This window comes from Morone saxatilis, unplaced genomic scaffold (assembly GCF_004916995.1).
Source record: "Morone saxatilis isolate NCDOM2014 unplaced genomic scaffold, NCSU_SB_2.0 Contig3, whole genome shotgun sequence".
NCBI lineage: Eukaryota > Metazoa > Chordata > Actinopteri > Moronidae > Morone > Morone saxatilis.
Genome location: NW_023339873.1, coordinates 14,255,352 through 14,267,619, shown reverse-complemented (window position 1 = coordinate 14,267,619; position 12,268 = coordinate 14,255,352). Strand labels below are relative to the sequence as shown.

The 12,268-nt window shown below is 43.0% G+C and overlaps 3 protein-coding genes across 5 annotated transcripts in view; 2 read left to right on the top strand and 1 right to left on the bottom strand.

Moving 5' to 3' along the window:
* The first annotated feature begins 380 nt into the window (after positions 1-380).
* vash1 (vasohibin 1) lies at positions 381-5,833 on the top strand. Of its 2 annotated transcripts, XM_035674788.1 has the most exons (8): positions 381-586; positions 894-1,382; positions 1,886-1,974; positions 2,351-2,407; positions 2,808-2,882; positions 3,079-3,460; positions 4,109-4,218; positions 4,430-5,833. In XM_035674788.1, exons 2-8 carry the CDS (start codon positions 1,161-1,163, stop codon positions 4,500-4,502), a joined length of 1,008 nt encoding a protein of 335 aa, XP_035530681.1. In that variant the 5' UTR covers positions 381-586; positions 894-1,160; the 3' UTR covers positions 4,503-5,833. The 2 variants fall into 2 exon arrangements, with proteins under 2 accessions (XP_035530681.1, XP_035530680.1); XM_035674787.1 differs by having other exon boundaries at positions 381-1,382.
* Positions 5,834-7,249: 1,416 nt separating this feature from the next.
* Positions 7,250-11,465, bottom strand: angel1 (angel homolog 1 (Drosophila)). 2 transcript variants are annotated; one of them, XM_035674342.1, is made up of 10 exons: positions 11,322-11,465; positions 9,973-10,842; positions 9,616-9,845; positions 9,444-9,513; positions 8,910-9,352; positions 8,653-8,794; positions 8,430-8,540; positions 8,289-8,322; positions 7,983-8,149; positions 7,250-7,896 (listed from the first exon to the last, which is right to left on the bottom strand). In XM_035674342.1, exons 1-10 carry the CDS (start codon positions 11,386-11,388, stop codon positions 7,736-7,738), a joined length of 2,295 nt encoding a protein of 764 aa, XP_035530235.1. In that variant the 5' UTR covers positions 11,389-11,465; the 3' UTR covers positions 7,250-7,735. The 2 variants fall into 2 exon arrangements, with proteins under 2 accessions (XP_035530235.1, XP_035530236.1); XM_035674343.1 differs by having other exon boundaries at positions 8,451-8,540.
* A 311-nt stretch (positions 11,466-11,776) lies between these two features.
* Positions 11,777-12,268, top strand: part of LOC118336938 (leucine-rich repeat-containing protein 74A) — a 3,904-nt gene continuing 3,412 nt past the window's right edge. Inside the window, 2 exon segments of the mRNA XM_035673710.1 lie at positions 11,777-12,003; positions 12,184-12,260. Coding sequence (XP_035529603.1) covers positions 11,895-12,003; positions 12,184-12,260 — 186 coding nt within the window. The 5' untranslated portion in view covers positions 11,777-11,894.

The following is a 12,268-nucleotide window of genomic DNA, read 5'->3' as shown; positions in this document are numbered from 1 at the left end:
ACATATAATTCCTATTACTTAAATTAATGACAAATGAATTACTAATAAAGTCGATTGTGACATGACAAGAGGATGCTGGAATTTCAACTGATGGTAAAAACAATCTTTAAAACACTTTTTACTTGACTTGATTGTAACTGTAGGATGTCTATTTTCATTATCTTTTTTTATATATATATAGTTTTCTTTTTATCTTTGAGAAATGTCTGAAATGTATTTTTAACCAAACACTATGCTGTTAGATTAGTACATTGAAACATGAGAAGAAGAGTTGGCGTATCTGAGATTTGCACCTTCCGGGAAGCACCTGAATGCAGCATTTGTCACGGCTTAGATCATCCGCTAAGTAGGGAGCATGCGCAGTAGATGGTGATCTGGGAGTGTCTGAGCGGCTCGTTGGACGTGAATCCAACCCGCAGTCACTGAGCCCAGGAGCATCTGCCTGAACAATGAGCCGGCTGACTGGCGAGGAAATGGTTTGAGACGGAGATGAAGCGGCCGTCTGAGGAGTGTCGAGGTGATGGGATTGGATTGTGCGGCAGCAGTGATTTGCGGGATACATGTGCGCTGTGAATGACCTCTAACGGTAACAGGGAATTAGTCATTTCTAATACTTTGTTGTCTGCAGAGTCAATCCGGTTTACGGCTGATAGCTTTACACTGGCGGGCTTGTGTTTGCTTGATGATGAACTTTCACAGTTTCTGTCTTTAAAATAGGCTCCGCATCTAAAGGCTGAACCACCTTAGTGTCTTAGTTTGTTGATTTACATGAATATGTGATCATTGAATGGCCTGTAGTCTACTACATCTAACCAAAGTGCTTTTTCCTTCTTTATTCTAAAAAGAGGATTTTTTTTCTTCTTCACCTTTTTAAATTATTGCTGCATCTCCAGCTGCTGCTGCTACTACAGAGGTGAGTTTCAACCACAGCAGATCACCTTTAAGATATAAGACACCACAGCATTGACTTTTTGTTTTTAAGAGACTGGTGGCACCAGCTGCTGGGTGTCATGAGTTGGCCATCTGTTGTGGGAACCTACTTAAACCTGCAAGCAGATTAACCAGCAGGAAAAGGTCCAAGGCATCAGTCAGGACGTTGTGTGTGCCTGAACTCAGCTGGTCTTCCTGGTGGAGGAGGAGGAGAAGGAGGAGGAGAAGGGATGCTGAGGGCCACTGTGGGCTCAGTGCAGGAGAGAGACGAGGAGCAGGAGGATGAGGGTGAAGAAGAGCTGAGGGATGGAGGGGTGCCTTTCTACGTGAACAGAGGAGGCCTCCCGGTGGATGAGGAGACTTGGGAGAGGATGTGGCGCCATGTGGCTCGAATACACCCCAATGGTGAAGCTTTGGGGAAGGAGGTCCGGCGTGCCACTGACCTGCCCAAGGTAAAATGGTTGAATATGAAAAGCGGCGGCAGATTAAACATGGCAGGAGTAAGCGGTGCACTTCACACTGTGCACAGTGAAGGCTTTGCGAACAGTGGAGAAGCAATTTACACCCATGTGTTGTGGGGAAATGTTGAGTTACAGTGTTACTATGCTCTCCCACATTGCTGATAGAAATACAGAACGCCATGTGCCACTAAACCAACCCCAAATACTCCACTGTAACTGATTATTTTTCCTCAATAGTTATTTATTCCAGTTTCATCACAGTTTCATCACAGTAGTAAAACACAATGGTTGTTTTGTTTACAGCACATTTGCACCATACAGATGTTTTGGACACAGAAGAATGGTACTTTTCATTCATTCCTCATGAGAGCGGTTAAAGAGCCATTAAGATAACTCTTGCCGTTAGTTATGCTGAATAGAGAAGAGTCACAACAAGACGACAATATTGGGATTGTGTAATGCTAATGCAGTTGTTTGGATGCTCCGTCCCACAGATTCCAATACCGAGTGTGCCTACATACCAACCTACTACGACTATCCCACAGCGTCTGGAAGCCATACAGAAATACATCAGGGAATTGCAGTATCCTTTGACTAAGTTGGTACAACTGGCTGGTTAGTAAAACATGCCATTTATAGTAGGGAAATATATTCTGCACACTGATCTTACTAAGATGGATGAACGATGTAAATTAATGCTTACAAACTACCTTTTATTAATCCCAGTGATTAAATATGGGTCAAACAGTATAAACTAGGCCACTGTGTGGATACTATTTTCTATATTAAGCTTGATTTCCAGTCAGAGCAGAGATTCATCCATAATTAACCAACAACCTATGAATATCACAAAGCGCTGTAAGTGGTTGTCTGTCCTCCCCGCCGCATGCAGCAGAGTTTTCTCCCAAAAGCAGTGTCACATTGCTCCGTTACGGCGCAACCTTAACTATGTCCTCCAGGTACAATCACACGGGAACACAGTTTTTTGAAATTAAGAAGAGCCGGCCTCTTACTGCGTAAGCACATTTGTTTCTTTTATCTGACTGATCGTCAGAGATAGACTCACAGAGCTTTGTGGCAGCAGTCACAGGGATGTCAGCGTTGACGTTTCTTATGATTTATTTTGTGCTGCTAAAGCCTGATGTGTGTTGATCAGCTCTGGTTCAACCCAGAGCTCTATGAGTAGAAACAACGGCAAGCAGCCGAGGCCTGGAACACAGTTTTCCAGACCACGCTTTATTGGATTTAGTACCACTAATTTTATTTCGCTGGCTCATGGAAAATGTTTGTCTTGTCTGCATTAAAATCAATAAGCGTGTACATCATTCATTTGTTGTGCGCTCAGTAGTGCACTAGTGTCTTATACCACAGATACCCAGTAAAAGTGTCACTCTCTTGTTCAATTGTTCTGCACAGGTTGATGGATATTGCTAAAGAGATGACACGGGAGGCTCTGCCAATCAAATGCCTGGAGGCGGTGATCCTGGGGATGTATCCTTACAGTGGCAGATCATGTTGCATGACACTTTATATGTTTTAATATCTTAAAGTTGTATTGTTGTATGTTTCATTGCAATGACTCTAAAGACTGACAATAATAATGAGGCCTAATGTGTTTTTTGGCAGACTTTTGTTGCTCGAGAGACTCGATTCGGAGATCAAATTTCCTTGACCCACCTTCACACAGTTACCTCACCAACAACATGCCGGGTGTGGAGCGCTTCCCCCTTAGCTTTCAGTCTCAGTTCTCAGGGAACCACTTCCACCACATCGTGCTGGGAGTTCACAGCGGGGGACGCTTCGGAGCGCTGGGCATTAGCCGGAGGGAGGACCTCATGTTCAAGCCCCTGGAGTTCCGGACTCTGATGGATTTGGTGCAAGAGTATGAAGGAGCCTACAGGGGCTACTGGCACACCCTGCGCAAGGTCAGGATCGGCCAGTACGTGTCCCATGACCCGCACAGCGTAGAGCAGATAGAATGGAAACATTCCATACTAGATGTGGACAAGCTGACCAAGGAGGAGCTACGCAAGGAGCTGGAGAGGCACACTCGAGACATGAGGCTGAAGGTAGAGCACAGTGGTATCTGGGGCAAACAGCAATCAGGGAATGTGTTCTGTAGGGGAGTTTTCATAAACATTGTGAATGATCGCATTGCAGAAAGATTGCAATATAACCATAGCTTTTAGCTTTTTCTTACTGTTTCTTAAACATTTCTTCTGTATTCAAATGTTAAAACTTTGCATCATCTAGTGACTGACACCAGTATAAGCTGATGCTCTTGCAGGACTAAAGGAAACTGAATCCGTCCTTCCTAACTGCTTATTAGGTTTTCTGTTGACGTGCTGCGTCTTCACGCACAGTGACACAGGGTTGACCTGCTATTTGAGAAGCGATTTCTCTCAAACGATGCTCTCTCATCACCTCTCACACTAACATAATGATGGCAGCCTTGATGCTGAGGTCTGTGTATAATAAAACTAATGCGATGGCTTGACTCTGCTCTGCAGTGCTTCATGCATGGCCGGCTCAATCCATCAATAGCTGATCTTTTACAGTGAGTGCTCTGCACAATCACATTAAAGCTGCAGACAGATTTCAGCTGCTGACATTGGGCATCTCTCCCTGTACAGTGAGGACATAAGCATAGTTAGCGTAGCCCAGTTGGTGTTTTTTTAAAAGTGATTGAAATTCTGCCGTGTGAATTGTTTTTGCAGATTGGAAAGCCTGCACCGCCCTCTCCCACCAAAGACAGGAAAAACAGCATGGGTTCTCCCCTCAGAGGACCAAGCAGCCCCATACGCAGGATCAGCCGTGTTGAGAGACGGTATGATTAATCATGTGCTCCAGATACTTGGTTCGTCACTAAAAACACAGGCACCATGTCCACTGATGTGAAATGTTTTTAGTCACTGGAAAAAAGTCTGACTGCAGACGTCTCATGATCTAAGGCAAAGGAGTCTGAATTAGTCACGGTTTCCTTCTTATGTGAATAAAACCTATTGTCTCGTCTCTTATTACTGTTTGTTTTGTTGCAGTCCCTCCGGAGAGAAGAAGGTTTTGGAGCAAAAGTCGTCTGCAGACATGAATGGATACCAGATTCGAGTCTGAAGAAGAATTTTAGCTTGCTTGTAAAGTTACAAGGTACCACACACTTGTTTCATGGGGCCATTGATTTACTCTTTATTCTTTGTACAACACATTGGCCTATTCACAGGATGCAATGTTGAATAGGTCACCAGCAACTTTTCGTCTCAAAACAAATGCCTCATTCAGCTTCCATGTGTATGAGGCGTTTACTAGAGCTGTACTGTGGATAGTAATTGGTGCTGGCAATGTTCCCAAATTATAAAAAGGGGTCAAATGTGCAGTACTTTGTAAAATATTTTTAAATAACTGCAGTGTTTTGCTTACTCAACACAATGAGAAATATGACTTCCCCGATGCTGGGCAGGACTACCACTCAGTGTAATTGTGCTACTGGACATATCATAGGTTTATGTGGTGTTACGTTCAACAGAAGCTCTTAAGGCTTGTCTGCAATCTGTATCGTCATACTGTGAGTGTGCAAATACATGTAATGTCATTTTAAATCCACTTAGGCTCTGCTGGGCAGCAACTGCTTGTGTAGTGACTAGTTTGCAAACCACTACCCTCGTGCCTTGTATGAAAATTCAAAGAGAAGAAAAATCTTTTTTTTTTTTTTCATATCCAACCCGTTAAGTCTCATTGCATAACTAAACACAAAGCAGTGTAATCTCTGCTCCTCCAAAATACTGAAAATGAATGAAATAAATTGAGTTTTTTGACATCTAATATCCAGATGCTAGCATGTTTGGTATGCTATTTACCTTATTGAGATGTTAAGGGAATATGGGATTGAATACACAATATACTACAAGTGTATCCAAGACTATAAAGGTATCTGTAGAGTGATAATGAGAAACAGGAGAACCTTTCACATGAATCAAGACAATTATCAAGGTGACACATGGCAACGCAGCTGACTGACCTCGTCTGCATTTAATGTAGATGTAAATTAAAGACAAGTCAGTTTATATGTACTGTATAACTGCTTTATATATACATTGTTTCTAACTTTTATTTGTAGCAATTTTATCCAATATTTCACTTGCCTTAAGTGGTATCCAAGCAACTGACTTCCATTTGAGGTGTAAAGAAGTTTGTTTACAGCACTTTTATCTGCATTTTGTATTTTTTTAAATTGGAAATTCTGTCATTTTATACTTCCTTCAGTGTTAGTGATCACCAGTGGACCATGTAATATTTTCCACAACCTGTTTTAAATATGTTGCCACAGTCAACATTTTTATGTGTACAGTACTGTAGGTGTTGTCCATTTTTCATTTCAGTGCTCTGTAACACAATTGTTTTGTAACAAAAGACTTGATTTACAGGATCACAATAAAGGCTCACTTGGATTGTGGCGACACAGTTTTCTTATTCAATTCTGCCGTAATAGGAATTTCTTATAAATTCATGGGTATGTATTTAATCTTCTGGCCCTTTTTTAAGCAGTCTGCATCCCAAAAAACTTCAGAAACTCAGCAGCTAATCAGTAGGTATGCTGTAATAAGTTGTCAGGCAGGGAATGGTGCCAGTTTTCCATCAACCAATAATTCAAACTGAGCACAGGGTGTCCTCAGTTGAAGGGCATCTTTTGGCATCAAGGCAAATGATGCGGGCAGACTCAGGAGATCTCTTAACACTAACCGTTTACACAAAGGAAACTTAACTCCAGCAACTCCATAAATGGGAAGCCTGTGTGCAGCAAAACACACTCACACACACTCATTCTGACCAAGTGGGACAACTTCAACATGTTAACCCTCTAGATTCATTATATCTATTAATTCTTCTGAAATAGAAAAACTATTTGGACAAAAGTAAGCCTGACACTGTTTCCAGTTATCATTCCATATGTATATTGTTTAGGTGTGGCCAGTGCTGCAGTCATATAAATAATAGCTGTAGTATGCAGGCAGCATGTGTTCTCATGATCAGGGATCCTGCTGTTTATTGGATCCCCAAGTGAATCTCACCACACAGCCATCAGCTAATACGGTAAAATACCGTCATGTTATTTAAGAAAGAGTGACGTGATTTGTGCAAGTAAGCTCCTTAAAACAAATGGTTTGTTAATGTTGTGGAAGTTGCCTTGGTGAATTATGAAGAGATAAAAGTCATGATAAACAAATCCCTATCCTCCCATCCAGGGGATTCCAGATGTCAAACACTTTGTCCACCAGCGTTTGTAAGATATAAACAGAAGACATAATGACCTATATTGAGGGTGGGGGGGGGGGGTATTTAATGCCACATGGTAAGTGAAGACACACAATCCAGTTCCTCTATACACTAAAGTCTTTAACTTATGGATGATGGTATTGTATGGCAAATATATTTACATAGTACTGTCAAGAAGTGTGGAGCGAGTGACAGACATCCTACTGATGCCTCACCTTCACAAATATTCTACAGTCCACATAAACACAAAGCTCTCACTGCGCTCCATCATGCATGAACACTCAACTATCTACATGAATTATTCATTCATGCATCAACCAGACACACCCACAAACATCTTCGCCCTGACAGAGTACCTCAGTGTTTGAGATGGGCGTGGGGGGGGGGGCAAACGCCCGGGTCACAATCTCAACGCTAGACCAAGCAGGGTACACACAAAGCCAGACATCGACTGGGGGATTTACTGCTGGTGGATGCATTTAACTGCTACATTATAAATCCAGGAAAGAACTACACACTCTGATGCCTGGAGGCAGACTTTGTGCTTTCTGTAATGTGTTAAAGAGCAAAAAGCACAAAGGAGCCACAAATTAATGGAAAATATTTATTCAATATTTTCTGCCGTATGAAAAAAATAGAACAGACTCACAATCAGAGATATCTAATTCTCATTTGAAAATAAATTAAAATGTGACTTGCTGTAAACAGCAAAATGAACAGGTCGGTGTATTATCACACCAATAAGAGTTAAAGCAATAACTTTCTTCTTTTTTTCAATGAACTATTACATCATCATTATTAATAAGATTTGTCATATCTCAGCCATAGCTCTGCATTATAAAAAACATGTGGAACAAGACTTAATATTGGCATCCATTATTTTTCCTGGCTCTTTTAAACAGAAATATTAACTTCTATTAAGTTAGAAAAGTATGATCCTGTGATGCCAGGAGTGAACCACGAGTAATGGTATTCATACTAACATAAACAACATGTGTACAGAGCAAGACCTGAATCATTTGAATGAAAATATGCTTATCCTCCGACATCTCTCTGAGTTCACCCAGTCTTTTCCATCATGCAGCATCCAGGTCCAGCTGGAATTTGGCCAGAAGACTGAGATGGTCAGAGGGGAATATGTGATTGGGAAGGCCCCTCATTGACCACACAACATCCTCCGATAGGAGGGAGAGAGAAGCAATCAGCTTCAGACCCTTACTCTCAAAGTCACCACCAACTGAGAAAAAAAACAAAACAAAAAAAAACTAATAATTTCTCTGCAGTAGCAAATTAATTTAGAGTCTTTGTGTCATGTCCTCAAACCTTTTTGATCAGCGGTTAAGTGGTAGCGTCTTGGAGTGTAGAAGATGTAGTCGACAGTGGCTCCCACTTCAGAGTGCAGGGTCGTGACTTCTGGATTTCCAGAGCCTGGAAGGATGTGTGTGTAGACAGACTCCAGGTCTAACTGGTGACTGATAGTGTGTCTGAAACTGAGATACAATTTATGACAAAAAAAGTCACATCTCAATTCCACAGCCCCTATATCTTGTTGTTTTGCACCACACACATTTACCCTGGGTCATAGGTGACAAGCAAGATGGTTGACTCTGAATCATGATGCTAACTGACCTTTTATCATAAGGCTGATTTTCCCTTGAAGCATCTGTACATAAAAAGACACATGACCCAGATATTCAAACCAATATGGTATGAAAATCAGATAATCATGTAAATGGTAGAATGGTAATAAATGAAGTAAATGAAGTGTACCTGGTGTGTTGTCAGTCACACCTGGGATCAGCTCTAAGTCCAGAGGACGGACACATGTAGTTGGACAGAACCGCAGCTGCAGCAGGAAGTCTTGGCTGTACTGATATTTCCCTGCACAAGAAGAACAAATGTAGGATAGGAAGTGAAGAGAGGGAGAGGGAATGAAACAAAGAAGACAAAAATAACAGTAGGTACAAAGCATGCCACGGCTTCAAACACTCACCTGGTTTCTGACTCTGGCTCTTAAATGTCCCCTTGGCAGTCGTGTACTGGCAGTTGTCAGTGATTCCCAGACAGCTGGGCCACAGGGGAGCAAAAAGCCTGTGACCATAGACTCGGTGTGACAGGTCTTCTTGCCCGGATATCTGTTGGACGAGGATGTAACATACATGGGTACACAAGTAATTCCTGCAAGCATCATGGCAGAAAAGCATCATCTCAGAGAAGATAGATATATTTGCAGGCACTGATTATCCTCACCATCCACGCTGGTAGACCCCGGAAGTAGAGCTCACCGGTGGTGATCAGCTGGTACAGAGGCATGTGGGGAACAGTGTTAAAGTCCCCACACAAAATAAGATTACAGTGTTCGCCTTTGGCCTTACAGGACTTGACCACGCTGTCAATTTCTGCCAGCATTATAGCTAGCTGAGCCAGCTTCACATCGCCCCTCCTGGGGTTGAAGAGGAGGTGAGTGTTGGCCACGCAGAGGGGTGGGCCCTTCGCCTTGACCTCCGACCCCCGGGTGACCACTGGCTGAAGCAACACAACAATGCCCACGTTGTGCCGGTCCAGCAGCTCCGTCTCAGGCCGGAAGAACTCCAGCGTGGTGACTGATATCTCAGAGAAGCAACTGCTACGATAGCAAGTAGCACAGCCGTCTGTCTTGGTCCCCGTGCGGCGCTTGTACACACAGGTGTAGCCTGGAGCGACAACATGAAGACAATATATGTAATGTCTTGTCATAATATCCTCCAACGTGACTGTTCCACTGTATTGTCACCGATAACCTACCCATCTGACACAGGAATGGAAACAGTTGTTCGTGGTAGTGGTTCTCCTGAACCTCTTGGAGACAGAGAATCTACACACAGGATATAAACCACTCATTAATGGACACTTCAGATTCGATATTAAGTGTTGCTAGTTTTTAATTTCAGGGTGAAAAAAGGTGAATTTGACTCACATCTGGAGCCCATTTTAGTATTTCCTCCAGTAATAGGCTGCACCGGTAGCTCCAGTCAAGCACCTCCAGGGGGCAGTGTATGTACAGCTCCTGGTTGGCCTCCAGTAGGTCCTGTGCGAGGATGTTGTAGGACATGACAGTGAAGTCCATCCAAGGCTTTGTGAATGGGTGTTGCAGATGGGATGCTGCAGAGGCACTCTCATCCACCTCCACCCACACTCTCCACATTACTGGATGGAAAACAAACACATACACACAATTCTATGCAGCAGATGAGTATTACATCATTGGTGAGTTTAGACAAATCTCACGACAGTCGAAATATTACGACTGTGAAAAGAAAAATAAGATCCTCACCTTCAAATGGCACCGTCGGCTCTATTGGGGGGTAATAGCTCACTGCTGGAAACTGCCCCAGTAGGCACTGCACTTCTTCTGCCAGACCAGGTCCCGCAGGAAAGTGCCAGCCAGTTTGCGTAGCATGTTCCCCGCTGAGTTTAAGGTGGGTGTCAGAGAGAAGGGAGTTAAATATTAGGTTAGAACTTTCCCCACTATGCATTTCATCAGCAGCTATATATTCATCCCAGCACTCAGTTACTTCAGCTGTAATTTCAGCTGGAGTTATTGACTCTTCAATGCTTGGTATCTGTGTTTGTTCCCATACTGGACTGGTGGTTTCTCGTATGCTGGGCTCAGCCACAGTTACTGACTCTTCTAGGCTTGGTATCACTACTTGTTTCTGCACTGGATAGGTGGTTTGAGGTGGTTGAGTACTGTCATCTGTTTGCAGGCACTCTAATTGTGCCCTAAGTTCTTGCTCTGGGTTAATGTCCTCATTTGGAAAAATACTTTCACCCTCTGTGTTTTGAAAAGTTATTTCCTCGTCCTCTTGCTTGGGAGCTTCCACTTTGTCTTGTTGTGGCCCATTTCTGGTTTCTGCTTCTTGCTCCTTCACCGCAGGTTGCACCTCACTGGTCTTCGAAGCGGCCTCATCCTTTGCCTCTTCGTGCAGGACAGCCATCAGCTGTTCTTTGTCTGTGTCAGGCCTCATGTGGTCTTCCTCTTCTGGCCTTGGTTCTTTCATCCTTTCTTTCGTTTCACTTGGGCTGAGCCACTGGTCCAGCAGGGTTGTCTGAGACTGGGTGAACTTTCTGCTTGTAACAGCACCACCATCCCACACTGCCGTGCCATTAACCACTTCAGGAGGGAGATCCTTCTTGGATGCCTCTGCAAAACAAGATTAATGTCAGGAAACAGTGATGCTTTCATGCTGAACTCAATCATTCAGCCTGTGTCGCTAACTTTGCCAGTATTAAATCCAACATATAAAACGTGTCCTACTGCACACAAACGACAGAGCCAAGCAATCACACGTGGTGACGTCCTGACGTCATTAGAGACGTGAAAAAAAGTGCGAGCTAAAAAAAAACAAACAGGTGGAAGCTAACACGTTATCACGAGCTAACGTCAGCTAAAGTGCACTGTCACACTGGAGAACAAGGAGAAACGTGTCGTACCGAGCTTGTAATGAAATACTAGTTTAAATCACCAACCAAACGCTGGCGCCATAGTGGTCAAGACTAACTGCTCAGTCAGCAGCGACCTAAATTTAACATTAGCAGCCGCTAGCCCCATGACTGACACTGAAGTCAAACGCACACATAGTTTTTCAGAAGTTGCTCAGTCGACACGTTTGCAGCACTTACTTGTGGCTCGACTGCTCAGGTACCGTGATAACGGGTACAGCGCGTAAAACAACACACTGCCAATCATGTTTCTCTACTCTAATCAGCGCATGCGCTTTCTGAAGTGCGTGAGAGAGGTTATGGGTCAATTAAAATGTCACTGGTGTCCTCCTCCTCATGGATGTGTTTTTGTTTTTTAAATGTTGTCTTAATCTGATTAAAAAAAAACAAAAAAATATTTAGCATTCTATAAAATAAGATAATATGAAAATGGTCAAAAGCCTGTAAAAGTGCTATTTTACTTTAAACTATAATTTCACATACTATGTCATGCTGTACTTATAGTGTTTAGCTTGGAGTTACTAAAACACATGATTGTAACCATGCGGGGCCATAAATTGTTAATGTCCCTGCACATGACATGTTACCTGCAGGGTAGAATTACCTGCTGGACAGCCCAGGCCTATTTTATTTCACAGTGCTGGCCCTTACAGAACACACAGGAATAAATGAACAAATAACCCTGAAAACTGTATTCATTTTGTGTTAGGGAAATGTTTTCAGACAGGACATAGGCTCTGACAGCAGGCAGCAATGTCGACGCTGTCTTTTGAGTCCCTCTGCTTAAAAGACGATGATTGTCCTTCCCCTATTCAACCCCAAGGCACGGAGGATGAGTTTGACACAGACTTGGAGTGGGATGGTAAGTAAATAAAGTTCATTCTTGGTATAAGCCATTGTGCTGCTCTGTAAAGCTGTACATTCATACTGTTTATTCATTATTGCTGTCACACGGTTGCTGTGACAGATACATCCATTACTTTATGTATAGACAAGGGCTCATATAGTGGTACTTATGCTGTATGGGTTGACCCATTTCCAGAAAAAGAGGAGAGCAAGAAGCAGACATCTATATCTGAACTGTACCTCCAGGCCTGCAGGCTGGTGGGTGTGGTGCCAGTCTCCTA